Source organism: Condylostylus longicornis, unplaced genomic scaffold (genome assembly GCF_029603195.1).
Source record: "Condylostylus longicornis isolate FDR11 unplaced genomic scaffold, ASM2960319v2 ptg000013l, whole genome shotgun sequence".
NCBI lineage: Eukaryota > Metazoa > Arthropoda > Insecta > Diptera > Dolichopodidae > Condylostylus > Condylostylus longicornis.
The window spans coordinates 16,374,798-16,395,561 of NW_026577982.1; the positions used below are offsets into that span (position 1 = coordinate 16,374,798).

The following is a 20,764-nucleotide window of genomic DNA, read 5'->3' on the forward strand; positions in this document are numbered from 1 at the left end:
AATTGATTTAAAAAAAAAAAATGTAAAATTAGTATTTAAAACAAATTATTAATTATCATATTACACAAAAGTAGAGTTTATTTTTTCTTGTTCACAATAATAAAATTATTTATAATAATAATATATTTATTAATATTTTCACTTACAAAAACAACAAAATAAAACTTACAAATGAGATCAATTATAATTAAAATTGTGAAAGCAAAATATTTTTTTTTTTTATCATTTTATTATTTTTATTTTTTAAATTTTATTTAGTTTTTATTTCGTTATTTTGTTTTTCTTTTTTATTAATATATCAAACTAAATAAATTTTGGCAGTAGCTAAATATTTATATTAAAATGTTTTTAACAATTATAAAAATAAATATTTTTTTTTTTTTATATTTTCCTAACATAATGAAAGTATTTCACGTTTTGAATTTTTTTTAGAAATATTTAAAAAATGAAATAAATTAAGCTATGTTAAATGGTATAAAATAAAGAATATATTGATAAAAATTTGAATTAATAAAATTGGAATTAATTTTTTTATATTCGAATTTTATAAGTTTGCAATATTGTTTTAAGAAGTTTTCGCAACGGCAAAAATTGCGGCGTAATTTTTTAAAGACTTAATTTTCGAATAACATTTTTCAGTTGAAAAATCATAGTGTACTTATTTTGTAAATTATGTTTAATTGCAATATATTTTTTGTTAAATAAAATAATAGGGTGGAAGTTAAAATAAATAATTGGGTATCAGATATATCTAGCTGCTGCCGGTACCAATTGATTTTAAAATATTTATGTACATAAAAAAAAAATTTAAAAAACGAAAAAAACTAGCTAACAAGTTTATATAAAATTACTTTTTACATTTTCTTCTTGTTTGTACACCTAAAAATGTAATTTATTTAGTTTTTGCTTCACATTTATTTTATAATTTCAATTTTTTTTTTACAGATTCAATACGGCACATTAAGAATTTTCTTATATTCGTATTTTTCATATAACATTATTGTGTTTCATTTCCGTTCTTTCTTTAATTTAAAATTACGAAACCATCAATTTATTTTTATATTTATAATTTATATAATGTATGTATATATTTTTCTTAAATACTTTTTCTTTTAAGTTAATCTTTTAGTAAAAAAGTTTTTCTTTGCTTCAATTTTAATTTACATAATATAATTATTTAATTATCTAGAATTATTAGAATATTTAATTTATGAATTTTTATAGTTTTAAAATATAATCTAGACTAAAAACAAATAATTTAGATTGTATTATTATTATCAAAAAAAAAAAAGAATCAATTTAAACTACTTTTCAAATTTAATTTAATTATAAAAACGAAACAATAATGAGATGACACAGTTTTTTTGTTTTTTTTTTTTTGAATACAATTACAAAATTTTGTTTTATAAATTACAATAAAAAAATATATTCTACAATAAAATATAAATCCATAAAACGATATCGAATCTTTTTAAAAGTTCAAGTTACATTAAATTAATATATGAGACACAATAATTATTTATGAAACAAAATTAATTAATTCGTAAAATTTCAAGATAATAATTATTGTAATTTTCATTACGTTAATTTTGAAATACACATTCTTTATAAAAATTTTTAACTTTCTAATGTGATTTTCTACCAAAAATTGCACATTCATTGCCATGTACCTGAAATGTTGTTTTGTACATATACAATGTGTTTTCTATTCATAATATAAAAGATTGAATTTTTTTTTCAAAATGTTAATCCTTGTATAATCAAATAAAAACAAGGTTAACATTCTATTTTTAAGTACTTATAGTAAAATATTGTGTTCAATAACAAATTATTGTTAAAATTTTAACTAAATATATAATTAATGAGCTTCAATGGCATTCTTCTTTTTTTTTTAATTTTCAATAAAAATAAAATTACATCGTATGGAAGAGGGTATGTTTATGCCACGTTATTTTCAATCGTGCACGCTGAATATGAAAACCATATTTATATTGAAATATATATGAAAGTTTTAGAAAATTATTTTGTATATGCAAATAGAAAATGTATGTAGATAAATTTTGATTAAATAGATTTGTTACAAATGATTTGTTTCACGATTTTTTCAATAAAAATTATGATATTTACTCAATTTTTATTAAAACTACCGAAATAACAATCACACAAACCTGAAAAAATCAAAATTTTGATTAAAATAAACTTATTGTTGAAAGAAATTAGGATACATAATATAAAATTAAGTATAAAATATAGTTTTACTATCATTGAACTCAAAAAAATTTTTAGAATTTTTCGAATGGTCTTTTGATAACAACCTGCAACAACATTATTTGTCTTGTTTAAATTACGAAAATTTATAAGTTATAATATTAAAAATTGACAAATATAATTTCAAATAAAAACTAAACTAATAAGTAAATTTTTAAAATTAGAATTTTCCTTTTTTAGTCGCAACCAAAATATTATATTTGAAATTTGAAAATTTGAATTTTTAATTAGTATAATAAAATAAAATAACGAATCATATAATATTAAGATGGTATATTTTTAAAATGTGTAAAATTATTTTTTATAACAATTTTAGTTTGCAAGGCAATAATTTTAAATGAAATAAAATGGAAAAATTGTTTTTGTTTTAATTAAAAAAGTATAAACACATATTTTATCGATTCGAGCAATAAAATTCGAAATTTTCCTTTTTTAATAAACTGAAATCAAAATTTGGTTTTACTAAATAATCCTTACAGATTTTTGCATTTTTTAGAAAATTGAACTCAGACAAATAATTGAATATTATCATGCTTCATAATATTTATATTATGCTAAATCACTTCAAATAAGCTATGTTTATGGATTTTAAACAGAGAATGAAAATACTGCTAGGTTGAAAATAATAATTGTTAATTATATTAAAGATTAAAAGACACTTATAAAAATTTGAATTTTAATTATAATCAAATACATATGTTTTAAATTTGAAGATTACGTGAAATATGATCGGGTATTTTTTAACTTTTTAATTGAAATTTTAAAATTCTAATTGCATACATAACAATTGCATTATCAAAAGCAAAAATCTATAAGATTATTAAAATAATTGCAACAGAATCAAAATAAATAAAAGTTTTGTAAAAAAAAATTTGTAATTTTTTAATTAAAAATATTGAATTTTATTTATTTTATTTAAACTAATTTTCTAAATTTATTTTATTAATTTCGTTTATTATCGATTTTGTACATAAAATTTTTTAGTATTATTAATCAAATGATTTATTTTACTTATACTTATGAGAATATTTTCTAATTTTATTTTGTGGTTATATTTTACTTGTATGGTATGTATGTGTTGTATACATTTTTCTATTAACACTTATATATTATTATATATACATATATGTATATTAGATCTATATGATAGGCACTATTTAAATTTATGATCATTTTCGTTTGCAAATCTGTTCAGTTGTTATTTGGTAAGTTATTAAAAAATAATGTTCAATAAAAAAAATTGATGAAATATTTGTTTTTGAATATTGCAACTTAAACCAATATGACTTAAGGAATGCCTGAAAGAAACCAAAGCTTTTATGGTCACTATATGAGAACTAAAATTTTAGTTTTCTTAGAAGTGCCATACTCTCTTTCATTCGTTTTTGAAGTCATTTTTACTAGTCAACATAAAAACTAAACTTATTTATCAATACATATTTCAATATGGTAATGAAAATTTCTTGTATTAAATTTCATTTAATCAAAGTATAAAAATAATTAATAAAATAAGAGTGAACATTTTAATATCTTAACTATTGAGCTCTTATTCAAGAAGAAATATCTAAAAATAGGGAAGAAAAATTTTTGGTAAACTGGGGTTTTGGTTTTTTGGAATAAAAAAAATCTCAAATTGGATATGCTTAGATTTTAGTGAAACTCAAACCTTTTTTAAAAGCAAAATATCGACTGTTCTTCTATAGCATAAAATTTAATATTTCTATCATAATATTCGTAATTGAAATGTTTTGAACAGCATAAAGAAGAAGTTTAAGAGTACAAAGTAAATTTAACATCACGGTAACTGTATACGATTTAAAATCTGTTATCTATTTTGATATTTGCCGATCTTGAATATTGTCAATTGTATGATTTCTATTATTACTATTATCATGATTATTATTACTATCATTATCATCATCATCATTACTAAACATTAAACCAAATTTACGAACAGAATTACTTTTCAATGTATTACTTAATGTTTCAAATTCAGTTAATTTAAGAAAACTTTCATATTTACTTGATATTCCTAAATTTTGAGATAAATTATGTGTTGTAATTACTGAAGATGTAACATTATTATTTTCATTTAAAGTTTCTTCAATTGTTGTTATTGTTTGTTGTTCTGTTGCAGCGGCAGTAGCAGCTGCAACTGATACTAAATTAAATGATTCGTTATTATTTCTACTATTACTAATATGATTATTAATACTATTACTACTATTATTATTAATTCTATTATTGTTACTTGTTTCTGAAATTCTTGATAAATTTTCGATATTATTTGTATTGTTATTATTATTTAAATTAATACTATTATTGTTTTGATGGTTGTTGCTATTATTAGTTTTATCATTGTTAATATTACTGCTATGATTATTTGAATTATTGTTATTATTTGCTCTTATCATTATTTCAATATCTCTTGGTTGCGACTGCTGTTGCTCGTGTTGTTGCTGCTGCTGTTGCTGTGATAAATTTGATATTTGAACTTGAAGTTTATCTTTATATGATAAAATTTTTGTTGGTGATATTATATCATCATGATCATTATCGTTATTATTGCTATTACTATTAACATTGTCATCATTATCGTTAACATCATTACTATTATCAGCAATAAGATTTGTATGATGATGATGATGATGTTTTGATCTATCGTCATCATCAACAATATTTGAATGTCCTACAATTGCAGATGATCCAATTATTGATGATGGTTTTATTATTGATTCTGATAATTGTTGATGTTGTTGCAGTATTGATTGTTGCTGTTGTGGTGGTGGTGGTTGTTGTAATAAATTATTTGTTAAATAATTACTATCCAGTTCTTGCTAATCTTTTATTAATCTATATATATGATGCTGTGTACAACAATTCGAGGCCGCTACTTCAAATACGTATGCTATGCATAGGAGGGTTTCTTGTGTTTCTCGATTTGACACTACCTAAAATTACATTAAATATAAAGTATAATTAACTTAATTGTTTTAAAGGAAGGGAAAACTAAACATGAATGAAAAGCATTAATTCGGTACAATAATAAAACTAAAATAAAATAATAAAACATAAATTCGGTACAATAATAAACTTTTATATTTGTGAATATCGTACTTCATATATTGATTGCATTTCATTTTAGGGTATATTTAATATAACACTTCAAACGGATAATATTCAGTCTATATAATACTTTCAACTACAATCAATACTAAGGAATAATTCTTTCCTTTAATAATTTAAATGTGCAAGTTTGATATTGCAATAATTTTTACTCATGCTTAATAGAATAGTCATATAACAGAGTATCCTATTAACAAACTGCTCTCTAATACTTTACAGTAGTTGAGAGTGTTATATACTCTTTATTTACCCATTTATTACAGTTGATACCTACTTGTAATATTGTAAAATTTTCTAGTACACTATTCATCATATATCGTTCAGGTAAGGTTTTTAATTTCTGTACAAAATTAATCATATATTCACACATTGGTGATTTATGTATACGGTAAACAAATTTTCCATTTTCCAGTCGTGAATATTCTGTTTCGACTTTTTCAACAACCTGTTTACCAAATGAGCAAACTTTCGTTGAAACTGTTATCACAACATTTTCATTGCTTTCATACCTATTTGAATGAAAAAAAAATAAAAAATTAATATTAAGCAGCATAATTTAAGGAAAAAAAGAAAATTAATTTTAAAATTAAAAAAAAATATTTTACAAACAAAAAAATAAAAAATTATGTATGTATGTATGTATGTGCATAAGTTTATAGCGAAGGTTTAAAAAGAAAATAAAATTTATTAGATGAGAAGATGAAAAAAAAGGATAATCAGTGGAAAAAGGATAAAACAAATTAAATTTTTCCATAATATTTATATCTATTGTACAACATACACACATATACGTATATTATGTTAATAGAAATATGTGCACAACCCTTTGATAACACAGTCTCCTCTCTATAATGTAGATAGACCCAATAATCTTTGGTAACAATAAATATAACAAAAAAAAACTTTTTTATAAACCTTTTCTAATAAATTTTCTACTTTCATGTTAAAGCCATTCAGTTCACCTTTGTGGTTTGGAAAAAAAAATTAAATGGAAAATAAAATTAATTTTTTTTTTATTTTCTATTTTCTTAGAATTTCAAAATGAAAAATAACAAATTACTTTAAAAGTATCTACTGAAAGCTGAAAGGAAATCATTATTCAGAATTTTTGAAATGAAAAATTCAAAAATATTTTTAAAAATGGAAATTGTTCGTTCGTTATTTATGCTTAGTAAAATTTTAATAATTTAAGTCCGATTATAAAGCATTAAGGTACTGACTGAAAATCAACCTTCGTACTTGACAGAATGTAAATACATGCGTATATGTAGGTAAAAATGCAACCCATTTGCGCAAAATTAAGAAAATTTTTGACACAAAGACAATTCAGAACATATGATTTTTTCACGACCACACAGGGAACCGTAATAAATGATTTTTTTTACTATTTATGGATTTTCGCTTCCTATGTTAACCTCCAAAGAAATTTCCTTTTTACAATCACTTATTTTCTTTTTAAACTTCTCCGGAATGAATTTGATGGGTCATAGATGAATAAAAAAAAAAAACAAAAAAGTAAAAATTGCTTAGAGAATTGGGAAGTAATTCTTTAAAAAAGGTCAATGTAAGTATTGATAACAGGGAAAATGAAGAGGAGAATTCTTTCTTTTTTAACAAAATGATAAATAGTTTCCTTGGAAAATCATCAGATTATTAAAATTCAGTGTCTAATCTACAAAATTTCAAATACACATAGCCCAAAATATAAATATGTATATTTTGAGGTCGAAGTGTTTTTTTGTACATATTTTTAATTAAATAAATATTACGTAGAAATTTTTTTTTGTTTTTTTTTTAATACTTACTGGCTGGTTACTCCATAAAAGGCACCCGTTTCATCTGTTATTGTTGTATTTAAATCTGCCCAACATTTAACTAAATAGAAAGCATTTGCTGGCCCTTTATCGAATAAATCTTTAAGGCCGCCTGTTTTTTCTGGAAATTTATCTGATATCTGCCTAATATCCACGCTCTTTATATTAAAAGTGGAGGAAAGAAAGGAATTAATTAATTATTTATTTATGTATTTATAAAATTTCTTATTAGTTAATTTTTATTTGAGCAAAAAAAAATAATGCAAATTTTATTTATAAATCTTACCTCCAAAAGTGGATCTGAATATGTGGGTCTACCGCCTAAATTAACAAATAGATGCCTGTGATACTGTTGATGTGCAGATAAAAGAAAAGAAATATAATAGATTAATTCTCTTTTGTATTTAAGGTTAAAAACTTTATAGATGGCGGCTTTGGTTCAAATATTGTTGAAAGCTAAACAAAGTAATGTCAAGTAATTGGTGCTCAAATATATTAATGGCTAACTATTGATTATGCCGCAGCTGTCAAAATATTAATTTTCGATTAAAAATTCGAAAACGGCTTATATTTACATATTATTAAAAATTGTTTAATCAAAGATTATGAATGTTATGTCAATTGGTGGAGGAAAGTCAATAACCCAGATTATGAATGTCTGTTAGGCGTTTATTTATTTAAAGTATTTTAAGGTAAGGTTTTTTGTATTTTTGAAAAGAAGTAATTTAACAATTTTCTTGACTTTTTTTTACTTTACATACAAAAATAGTTTTATTTGTAAATACTTACAATTTCATCTCTTTGGATTTCCATATATGCTGAAAATTCTAACAATCTAAATTTGTGCGTTGCTATTGCTCGACTCTCCCATGGAGGCTGTGATGGTAGGCCAGCATCAACATCACCTGAAACAGCTGTCGATGGTTTACCGGATGGATATGGTGGTTGTGCAAATGGTTTAATACTGCACCAACAGTTTTTTTTTGAAAATTTTCAATTTAAATATTTAAATAGGAAAATGGGGTGAAATGAAAATAAAGAAAAAAATTCAAAATTAAATACAAAACAAAAATATTTCTTGTTTTTTAATAACATTTATATTTAATTTAGTAAAATGTAAAATGCAATAAAATGTAACCATGATTGAATATATTACCACTTTTGTAGAATTATGAAATTTTATGTATCGAGGTATTTATATAAATACTTATGTTTATGTATGTATAATAATTTTAAAATTGAAAAACTAGAAATGGTATAAAGTTAATAAAATTTGTAATTTCAGGAATTTTATGTAATGTAATGTCAATTGGTGCCAAGCCTTAGAGGAATTTAAATTTACTTATAATCATATTAAATTGATCTTCCATAATTAACTATTGTTTGACAGATTCAGAATTTCAGCAATCAAATTATTTTATATTGTGTTCAAAACTCTTTGGCTAAATTAGAGGAAAAATTTTGTAGAGTCTTAAAAGAATTTAGTAGAATTTTGTAATGAGTATACAGAAAATTTATGTCATTGTACTTTGATAGAAACGAAATTAAAATTTGTTTTGACATTACAGAAATTAAATTTATTTAAAGAAATCGACACGATTGCATTAAATATCCAATAGTTGCAATGATAAAGAAAAATTATATTAAAAACTTACTCTTGTGAAGTACTGGGCTGTAATCCTGGCTGCCAAAATTGCTGTAAAAGAAAAATAATAAAATTATTGAAATGATTTGATTTTTATTTAAAATTTAAAAATAATTTAATTTGTAAAATTGACCATATTGAAAAGAAAAGCTGAAATGAAATTGATGATAAATTTTTTTATGACTTATTGTTACAAATGAAACTTATATAATTCGCACAAATACATATAAAATGATTTAATTTATGGTTGATTTGCACAATTAGTTGCAGTATTGAAGCTGTACACACGTATTATGGGTTCTTTAATTTCATTTAAGAGCATAGTCCTCAACTCGTTTAGAAGAGTATTTCAAAGAATTCATTAAAATCCATATTAAAATATATAAAAGACATACAAAAACGTTTCAAAGGCAAAAATACTCACGTCCAGATGAGTGTAACTTTGAATTTTGGCTTCAAATAAAAGTTTTTTTTTTTGTTTTTCAGTTGTACTAAACCTTAGAAATTCATTCACAGTTTCACTCTTCCATGTTCAATTTGATGCGGAAGCAATACAATAATTCCTAATATTCATACTCGGCTTAAAAATATGTTTTTGCAAATTGGTGGTATAAAATGATTGTATTTTTTGAAATTTTGTCATCAAAAATTATGATTTTCTAATAAAAAAGTTTAAAATGTGTCGAGTTTTAAATTAATTGAAGAAACACAAGAATGAAGAAGAATTAAAATAAATTAAAACCATCTGCTTGAATTCATTTGTCTCTGTTTTTTTTTTAGTTTGAAATCTTTTAATTGTCAGTAAAGCGATCGTTTATTGAACTGCTAAATTTTATCTAAACTACAGTACTTCATGAAATTTTGAAGACGGAGTTTTTCAAAATAAATTTAAACAATGGGTTACCGAAAGCGAAATGAAATATGTTTTAACTAAGTACATAAATAAATTTTTGAGAATATTTTTTTTATAAAATCATGCTCTCCAATTTCATTTAGTTCCTCTTAGGTATGTTTTTGAAGTATTGTTCATTTAAAATCGTGTTAACTGAGTCGTGGAATATTCTTTAACATCCGAATTAAAGTTATACATTTTAAGGTAATTCAAATTCAAAACTTAATAGGCTAACATGCATATTATTAAAATATATCCATACATAAAGTATGTATGTATGTACGTTTATTTTCTAAGATTAACATTAGTGTTTTATGGTGATTTGAATGAAAGTTAATATTTTGTATTGTAAGCAGCAGCATATTTATTTACTTTTAGCATACTTCATATTTCTCTTGTTTGACATAATATCAATGAACACGCACACACATACACTCATATGCGCTCAATTAAAATGAATTTTTTGATTGTATGATTTTTTTTTATTAATTATTTGAAATTATTATGAAGAGCATTGTTATTATATACAATTATTAAATTGACGACTAAATATTCTGTTATGAGCCGCTTATATGGGAGCTACTATAAAATATTTTAAAAAAGCTGTAAGTATATTAAATAAAAAATGCAAAAAGCATAAGTGGCATAATTCCATTTTAAAACAAAAAAAAAATTAAAGATGACAGAAGGAATATACATATATGTACGATGTGTAGATACGCATATACATCTACATTATTGTGTAGATATTTTGTATATGATTGTATTATACATCTGTATATGGGTTTATTTCTTACGCCTGGATAAGATAAAGGTGGCGGTTGTGATGGTGATGTGGCCGATACTGATGTCGGATGTAGATGATGCTGTACCGAATAACGATGGTGTTGATGTAATTGAAGATGGTGTGTTGGCGGAGGTGGTGGTAATGATGCTGAAGTTAAAATTGTACCAATATTTGTTGGTGATGTTAATGTACAACCCGTTAAATGTTGTGGAAATGACGATTGTGCCGGTGAACCTATTGCATTAGCAGCTAATGCTGCAACTTTTGCTGCTGTTATAATTTGTGCGCTTGTCATATTTGAAATTGAATGAAGAGCTTTTTCCTTTTCACCATAATGATCCTAATTTTTTTGTTTTTTTTTTTTTTTTTGATTTTTTGTTATTTAATTTAACAGCGCATATGTTGTGCGTATGTGTGTATGTGTTTTACATTTTTTTCATTATTGTTTTTTTTAATATTGTGGAATTTATGATCATTTGCAATTGAAAATTTGCATATTTAAAGTAAGAAAACAGTTTTCCATGATTTGTAGAAAATTAAAAATAAAATAAGAACAAAATAAATACAGTATTGGTGCAAATAAATTAAAAATAATTTTTAAAATTATTGAAAATTATTTTAAAAATTGTTAATAAATCAAGTTAAGTTTACTTATGTATTTTAGAAGCATTCAAATTCAAAATATAGAACTTAAAAATTTTTCCAAAAGGGAAGTTGAACTACACAATTTTTTGTTAATTAATACGGAAGTTTACGCATTGTTGTGTCATGTGCGTTATGAATAAACCCTGTTTCCTTGTGCAGAATGACAATAACAACTTGCTTTTTAAAAAAAAGACATTGACACGGAAAGTTTATATTTATAAACTTAATAGTTGGTATTTTTTTAAAGAACAAATTAAAATGAATTGAACTGTCAAAAATTTACTATACTAACTAGTCAAGAAAATGATTTACTCCCTAAGTGACATTTTGTTTTGATACAAATTTGACTAGAAAATGTTTATTCACTTTAAAGATTACATTTGTCATTTTGTGTTGCTATAACTTCAATAAAATTGTTTAATTTCATCTAATAGTACTCTAGTATCTACAATATTTCCGAAATAATTGAAAAATTAAATTGGAAATTTAATCAAATTTAATCTTTTAAGCTCCCTTAAAGTTTGTTTCTTTTATATAACAATGTGTTAAAATGTATTTAACAATAATTAAATAGTTTTCTAAATTAAAACTCAAATAATCACAAGGGAGTAGACAACAAAACTCTTTAAAGAAAAAAATAACGTCATTGTTTCAATATTTCAATTTCATTCATTTCACATTCCTCTTTTAACTTCTACCGATTCCTTTTTACTCGTTTTTTGTATACATTTTATACTACGGTGCTGTTTGGTATTGCACGGTAATGGTCAAAACAGAATTCTTTTTATTTGTCGTTAATTAAGAACATTTTGAAGCACTTAAGTAACTGAAAACTAATTTCCACTATTTTTACTTTGTAACCAGTTATTTTTGTTAGATTCTTTTTATTCCAGTGAATTCACTGTACGTATACTAAAGTTTTATTTTATATTTACTTTACTTTATAAATTTTTCACATTTTCAGTTACAATTCTCTCTCTATATATTTTTCAACTTTATTTTTCATTTTGTCAACTAGCAAAAAATTTTTTCTTTAACCTGGATATTTCTGATTCTTTTTTCTCATCTTAACTGAAGAAAATAAGGATTACGATAGTGATTATAACAATTGTATCAAAGGAATGTAGCCGCATTATTTGAGTTTATTAATATTTATTGCCTATTTAACTTCACAATTTTACACAAATGAGTGTCCTCATTTTAAGATATCAGATATGAGTTACATATGTATGTTCTACAACATTCAAGAATAATACAAATCAAATTTTCATTCACTTTATAGTCGATAATAATAAGAAACTTAAACCCTCATTCAAAACTATTTCGAAAGAGTAAAGTGATTTTGTCTCTCTTTTTAAATCTCATTTTATTTTGATACATTAAAAATTAATTTTTTTCAACTCAGCAACACTATTTTAGATTATTAATACTTTTTTTGTGACCTGAACCTCATTTTGGTTGCTCCTGAATGTCATTCTTTTTGAAAATTAAAGTAAAAAATAAGAAAGAGATAGAGAAAAAAAGCAACATAAACTTTGCCATTAACTGCAATTCTTGCACTAATTAAAAATTTATTTTTTTATTTTATTTTTCTGTGTTTTCCTTTTTTTATTCTCCTTTAACATTTTTTTCTCGCGTTTTTTTTCTTTTTAATATTTTGCAATTCTCAAATAAAATTTTTCAGAAATTTTTCAATTAAAATACATTTTGTGACTCGTTGAAAGTTTGTAACAATCTTTGGGAATTGCATAAGAAAACTAAAGCTTATGTAGATATGTATGTGTGTGAATGTGGAAAAGCAGGAGGAAATTTCAGTGCGCAGGCATTGTCAATTCAATTAAGTTAAGTCGATTGAGGTTAAATACAATTTTGGTTTTATTAAATTCAATTACTGATTTTTTGTTTTCAAAAACAATTAAATTTACAGAATTTTCGGTGTTGTACGACACCTTGCTTACATAATCGAAATATCAACTTGCAACGCGCTACTTAATTCTGAAGTAAAAGAACAACACACATTATCCTATAGCAGGTCGGAATTTTTATAAAATATCAAGTCCACCTTATTTTCTGTTGTTGAAATAAGGTCCATTTTGTATATTAAACCTTTTTTCTTTCATTCTAACGTTTATATATATGTATGTATCTGTTTTTGTTCAAATATACTTATTTTTTTGTTTTAAACGAAAAAACGTATACGTAGAGAAATGAAAAAAAGACAAAAAATGAAATTAGAAATTAAGTGAAAAACTTTACCCGAAACTATTCAAAGAGTCATCTAAATTCACTGGTTAAAATAAAGGAAAGTCAGTCTATAGTTTTGGACTTTCAAAAAAAAAAAAATGAAAAGTAAAAAAATAAAAACAAAATTTTATGGAAAGAATTCCTTTTTTTTATTTTTGTTTTAATAAAATGAGTAAAAGAAATGTAAAAACTTTTCTGTAAAAATTCTATTAATTTTACTGTAGTTTTTCACAACTTTGTCTCAGAAAATGTTTTCGCTTTTGAAAAGCGCAAGTAAGAACACAAAAAAAAAACTAAATTATAAAGACTATAGAAAAAAAAACTTAAAAAATCAAAAGATAAAATTAAAAAATAGAAAAGAGAAATGGAAAAAAAAAGTTCAATTTTTTAAGTAACTATGAGAAAAACAAATAAAATGAAATTATTGCAATGTAACAGAGTCATCTACCGTAGGACAGTTAAAGTTAAAAAAATAAAATTATAATGAAAAACTTAAAAAAATTAGAAAATTATTTCTTATTCCAGATTCATTTAGGATTGAACCGGTAACATATTTGGATCACAATTCTTCGAATGAAAGCTAATTCGTATTTTGTCTGCGTTTTCTTAATCTCATAAAATAGTATTAGTTTTCTTTATTTCTAAAGTTATCTTATGTGTAAGAATAAAAAATTTTTAAATAATTCTGTGTACTCTCAGCTTTTTTTAGGTTATGAAATTGTTCGAGAAAGGCTTTTGATTGCACAAATACGGTATTTATGCAATGTAATGTCAACATAATATAGTAGTGTTGCAGTTTGTGCAGTTAAAATTTTTTGTATACATTTTTGTGTAGAATTTTGACATTTACACATTTTTTATTTAAAATGTAAGGGTAAGTTCTTTTCATTATTTTGATACAAAAGATATTTTTTTAACATTGTTATTTAATTTTAAGGGATAAAATTAATAAAAATTGCTATTGAACTCTAAATCACATATTGAATTTTAATGATTTTAACATTTTGTTACCTAAAACAACATTTTAATCCCTATAATAATGTAAAAGAAACTGCAGTCTATACATTCAACTACATTATTTTTTAATACTACTCGTATAGATAAATATTGCGAATACTAGTCGTGTGTCATATAAAATTTCAACTGTAATGTCAAATAAATCTTAAATTCAGGGTACTAGATTTTTAGCTTAATGCAATATTGCACTGTAAAAATACATAATCAGATTTATATTAGGACAATTTTCCAATTCAATGTAATTCGACCATTGTTATAGTGTTTTCATTTGAATAACGACATTTACTTTCCAAAATACCGTGCTAATGAGCATCTAGTTATAGAAATTTTTAAAAGTTTTTCATAAATTTTGATTTTAAACTTGTTAAAAAGACAATATCTATTTTCCAGATAGCTTCAGGACCTTTCTATGTATACACAAACTTTATTCAATTCAATTACTTAAGTTTCTTTTAAATATAAAGAAAAAAAAAAGAAAATGACACGAAAATGAAGAAAAGAAAAACAAAGAATTTGAATTATAAAATTTAGGTGTTTTTCTTTTTCTCTACATTATTGCTTTGGGGCCATTTAAGAAAATTTGCAAAAAAAAAAAAATGAATAAAGAAAGAAATTAATTTTTTTTTTCATCAAGTATCATAAAGTTTAAAATTTTCTTCTTCAAGAATATTTTTTTCTTACGAATGAAATTGGTAAAGGAATAAAGATTTAAAATGTGTGTTAAAAAAAAAGAAAAGGAAAATCGAGAAAATTTTCTTTTAATTCTTTTTTTTTTTGTCTAATACTTACAACTTTTATTTTGGCTTGAATTTCTCTTAATTTTCTTCTGGCTAAAACTTGAATATGTGAGCTGACTTGCTTTCTTGTTCTCGTTTTTCCTGTCCGAAGTTTAATATATCGTGCTATTAATTCATTTCGTCCTAAAAATAAGAGCAGAAGAAAAAAAAACAAGTTAAATAAAATATAAAAAAAAAAATTTAATAATGTAATTTTTAATTTAAATTTAAAACAAAGAAAGAAACTTTTTTTTCCAGAATGGTGGCACACTTTCATATATTTTTAAAATGTAATCCTTATGGCAATTTTCCCTATTAAAAATTTTTGTTTAAAACACAAGAAATAAGTTAAAAATTTTTATCTAAACTTTTGTAATATTTAAAAATTATTTTAAAAATTTTCTGTTTCTTTTTTTTTTGAATTAAAAAAATTAGTCCGAGAATATTATGATTTTTGATGCTGCTGTTTTTAAAATGTTTTTGTGAAAAGGTGATAACTGCCGTGACGATTGAACGCGTTACTTTAATTGCACACATGCATATTTTTTTAAATAAGAGCCACAGTTCAGATTTTTGTTTCACAAGTGTTTGTTGTGAACTTTTCAAAGTGAGAAATAAACGTTTAGTGGCCTGTATTTTTTTACGAAAACAAATAATTCTCAATAAATTTTATTTGTCTTCTAGAGAATTCTCATAAATTTTGATGTAGAACTTAAAGTTCTAATAATGTTTAGTGGATTGCTAGTATTGATTGCAGGAACTAATTTCTAAATTTTTATATTTACAGGAAAAGTAAAAATTCTGTACAATTGTAAACTTTTTTGTAGACTTTTGTGTACTTTGTTTTCTTTGTTTGTGAATGTTTATATTTTTTTCCGTTGGTGTTGCACATTTGTTACACACTACTTAAAAACACTACAACAGTACAGTATTAAAAATCTGCTGTATGTAAAGAAGCAGTGGTTATAAAAATATACAATTATTCCCTCAACCGAATAAACATCAGTAGGAATCAACCAGTAAAAATTAGTAACTGTTAACAGGTTGGTAACTTCATATAATCGTACTTAGACAATATGAAAGATCTTAATTTTTTTTTTTAAAAAATCAAACTCTGAATAGACTTTAAATTCCTCCGGTAAGTTATTAAATAACCTTGGATTAGTAACTTAAACTCGTTGAAAAAACCAACTCTATTAATATGGACATTGTTTCTAATTTGGTGTAAAAATTATAGGAGTAGCAAAAATATTGGAATGACCCGGTCCGTTAAGCACTTTAAATACAAAATACAAACTGCTGAAAATTACCTGACTAAACAAGGCACTAGAAATATGTTTTGCGCTTAACTTAAATATTGAGCACATTTCAATTTCGCAGGTATTTAACAGTTTCGTATGCCCTTTTCCGTAAAATTTACTAATTTTCATAATACTTACCGTAGGAAAATGCTTTGCTCTACTAGAAGAATTCCCAATTTAATTTATATTTTTATAAATTAAGTCAAAATGTTTCTTAAAGTTGCATATTTTAAAGCATTTTATTATAAATAACTAAAGAAATAGTCGAGTGCTTAGGTTATCTATAGATATTTATTTTAAATTTCAAAATTTAAAAATTCATAATTTTCCATGCAGATATCCTTTTTTAAATAGAAAAATTCTTATGGTATTAAAGCAAATATGTAGCTATTCGAAACAAAAATAAAAAACAGGTTTTAATAAAGAAAAATCTTAATATTAAAAAAAATATGATTTTAAAAATTTTAAATTTAATTAAAAGAAAAAATATAACAATAACAATAAATAATTTTTTTCTTCAATATTTTTTTTAATTGCAATTCTATAAGATTTTTTTATTGTGTATTTTTTTTTTTTTTTTTGAATAAAAAATATTTTCTTCCTTTTTCTGTTTTTATTTTTTTTTAATATAAATTCAATTGATGGAAAAATTTTATTATGGAAATCTGACAATGAAATGTTTCATTTCCTTCGTAATTTTTGAATAACATTTGTTAAATTTATTTTTCCTTCTTTTTCTTCTTCTTCTACTCGTATTTATAGTGTGTGTGTGTGTATTTTTTAAAGATCTTTCAATATCCTTTTTTATTTTTTTATTAAGATAAGTTGCAGTTTTTTTGCTAGGTATGTAAATATCAAAAAGAAAAGAGAAAAAAATAAGAAAAGAGAAAAAGGGAAATTTTCTTTTAAAACAGGGTGTAATCGGAATATTATATGACGGGCTTAAGAGAAGATATAAGAGAATATACTAAAATCAGAATTATTATAAAAAAACAAATTGCAAACTGATATTCCCCGTAATTTGAAAAAGAGTACATTACCCAATAACAATTTCATTTAACAGCTAAAAACTACATCGACAGTTCTTATTTCAAACTATGTACAAGATATTTATGATATAAGCAATGCACCAAAATTTCAGAAGTAAAAACAAACCAAAATTTGCATTTTAATTGAATTGCCGATATTTCCGCAAATAAAATTTTGTAACATATGCTAGAACATTAATACTAGCACGACTTGAGAAGACCTCGGAATTTCTATTAAACAAAATATTAACACTCGTACTATTATAATATTCTATGACTGATATATGTAATTCTCATATTGAATATGTTTGCTCAATCTATAGAAGTAATAATTTTAAAGAAGCCTAAAGAAACAATTAAATTATGACACAAAGTGATTTTTTTCTAATGAAAAGACTTATTAGGGTAAAGAGATATAAAATGTTTAAATTTGAGAGCGCTTCGAGTTGCCGTGTAAATTAAAAATTAATTATTTTTATTTTATGTTTATTTTATGAGCTATGGTTCAAAAATATTCGATGTTCAATTCATTAATCACCCTGTAGAGAGCATAAATTTATTTTACATATTATTATTAAAATTGAATTTTTTTATGTGTGTTTATGTGTGTTTACGGTTCGTATAAATATAATAATAATTTTTTTTTTCTAGTGTTTTCTAGTATTTTCATCAGAATACCTTGATACAATTAAACAATATGAAAATATTCGAGATTTTGCAAAAGGAAAAACTCAATTTTCTTTAAAATTTTTCTTAAATTCCTTTTAATATTTTTTCATTTCTGCCATTTTTTTGTTTTTTTCTTTTTTTTTTTTGTTAGAATTGAAAAATAAAATTTTTTTTTCTCTTTTACTCACAGAAAAATATTCAGATATAAAAGAACATATTTTACTATTTTTTTTTCTTTAGATTTCATTTCAATAAGTTTTGAGAGAAAAACAGAAAAAATATTTCAGTTTTTGTAGAAGTGTAGTGAAAAATAAATGCACCTGCTTTTAACTGTGATGTCAATCGATTTAGTAAGATAAGTTTTTGTTAGATGACAGTAAACAAAATAAATTTGCGAAAAAAACAGGGGAGGGGAAAGAGAGCGAAATTTAAATTGCACTTTAATTAGGAAATGCGGAGATAAGTTAGGAGAAAAAAAAACTCCTGAGAGCTCGAAAAATTCGGTAGTCCTGAAAAATGTCTTAAAATTGAGTTTAATGTTTGAAGAATTTTGACAAAATAATATTGAATTGTCGAGGCAGTAACAATTTTATTTAGAGCTTCGAAATTTTGTTAAAAGAATTCAAATTAATTTGGAGAAATTCTGTTCACATTTTGTGGTTCATGCCAACCACGTATACTAATAGTAATCAGTAAAAATTATAACAATGATGTAGTAACTCATAACTTATGAAAAGGAAAGAGAGAGAGAGAGAGAAATTTAAATTTCTTACCACTCGGATCCGAATAAGTAATTTTACATGATTTCAATTTTCAAGTAAATTTTGAGTGTTAATAAAAATTTGAGTAAATTTTCACAAACATGTTATACTTATAAGGTTACAATAAATCAAATTACTCTCAGAGGGTATTAATAATAAAGAGAAACTTAATAAAGTTAAATAAAGGTGCGTATAAGATTTATTCAAATTTATATTATATATGTAAGTATGTAGAAAATATTTATATAGGTGTAGGGATTTTACTTCTTAGAGGAATTTAGATTACACCTGGACCTTTTAATATTTTTTTCTTTAAATAATAAATAAATTCGTATATTGAAGCCGGAAAAAAATACGGTAAAAATTTATTTATCTTTTTAAATTATATTACGTAGAATGCACATACATTCAAACATATAATAAAATTGTATGTAATTTCCTGCCTAGTTATTCCAGATCTCATTCTCAAAGAAATATATTTAATATAATATACATTTGTATGTATGTATACGTACGTACGTACAACTATAAATATGTAGGTTTTCTATCTTAAAAAGAGATTTTAGAATGCAGAAAAAATATTTCATTCTCTAAAAAATTCACGTTTATACAAGCAAACATGACTTTATATACATATATGTATATGGTCTTGTATATTGGTATATGCATACATATATTTTAAACATGTAAGAAGTATGTATGTACATATATATAAAAATTGCTTTTAGCAATAAGAAAAAAATTTCAAAAAAGGAAAGAAACACAAACGATAAAGCAAATTTTTTATATAGAAAAAAAAATGCTACTTTAAAACGTTCATATTAAGTGCTTGCCTCACAGCAAATGAAGCATTAACAAAGGAAAATTTTGAATGGGAAATGAAAAAAGTTAGAAGAATAAAAAAAAAAACAGAAAGCAGAAAAGAAAAAAAAAAAAGGTCAACAACAAGAGGTTTCCAAAGAGATTTCCGTAGAATTTAATTTTTGAAGGACAAAAAAAAACAAAAAAGTAGAAAACAAACAATTTTATGCAAATGGCAAACAACAAAAACAACAATGAAAGGAGGAAAAATGTTTTAATAAAGTTTAATAATCGATTTTAATTTGATTTAGGCTTTATAATTTTATTTATAGAAAATATTCATAATCCAGCTGGGTCTGCTATTAAAAAAAAAAGCAAATGTAATTTTGGTAATTTGAATTTTTTCTTTTTTTTGTATTAAAAATATTTAAAGGAAATTTATAAAAAATTGCATAAAAAGTGCATGCATAACCTTGTTTTAAAATGCAGAAAGACATAAGAAAATTTTACTTTAAAAAGCAAAATATTAATTCTGATTATCCTGCAAAATGTCGTGTTATTCTAATTTTACTTTGTAATTAGAAAGTAATCCCTTTTTTTACTTTCAATACTTTCAATGTCAAACAAATTGATTTTGACCGTTTAGCTGTAGTGTCAGAGGAATGAAGTGCAAATGAATGATCTTAAGGTTACACGGAATTTCACAAGATCTGTTAATTATTTCAATGTACATATAAGAATTGACATAGAATGGAAAACGATTTGACTTATAGGACGATTATAAGAGGAAACTTTCAATATGAAACTGAAATCACCAGAATTATAAAATTTTTTTTGGAATGAATCATCAAGTCGTTTATGAAAATTCTATGATAATTTTAAATATTTAGTAAACAATGTATGTATTTACTGTTATACTTATCTTTCTATATTTGCATAACAATTTTAAATCTCTTTTGATACAGAAAACCTGCTGAAAAGGTCACGATA

General features: G+C 23.3%; 1 protein-coding gene across 5 annotated transcripts in view; it reads right to left on the minus strand.

Annotated features, from left to right (window-relative positions):
* Positions 1 to 5,083: 5,083 nt before the first annotated feature.
* The window catches only part of LOC129605627 (protein scalloped), a 102,889-nt gene continuing 87,208 nt past the window's right edge, over positions 5,084 to 20,764 (minus strand). For 3 of the 5 annotated variants that reach the window (XM_055515506.1, XM_055515508.1, XM_055515505.1), the window contains exons 5-11: positions 15,228 to 15,358; positions 8,864 to 8,904; positions 7,998 to 8,181; positions 7,495 to 7,557; positions 7,200 to 7,366; positions 5,665 to 5,903; positions 5,084 to 5,215 (exon numbers count right to left, since the gene is read on the minus strand). In XM_055515506.1, coding sequence (XP_055371481.1) covers positions 5,106 to 5,215; positions 5,665 to 5,903; positions 7,200 to 7,366; positions 7,495 to 7,557; positions 7,998 to 8,181; positions 8,864 to 8,904; positions 15,228 to 15,358 — 935 coding nt within the window. In that variant the 3' untranslated portion in view covers positions 5,084 to 5,105. The remainder of the gene's footprint in view (positions 5,216 to 5,664; positions 5,904 to 7,199; positions 7,367 to 7,494; positions 7,558 to 7,997; positions 8,182 to 8,863; positions 8,905 to 15,227; positions 15,359 to 20,764) is intronic. The other 2 variants (XM_055515510.1, XM_055515507.1) reach the window with 1 other exon arrangement.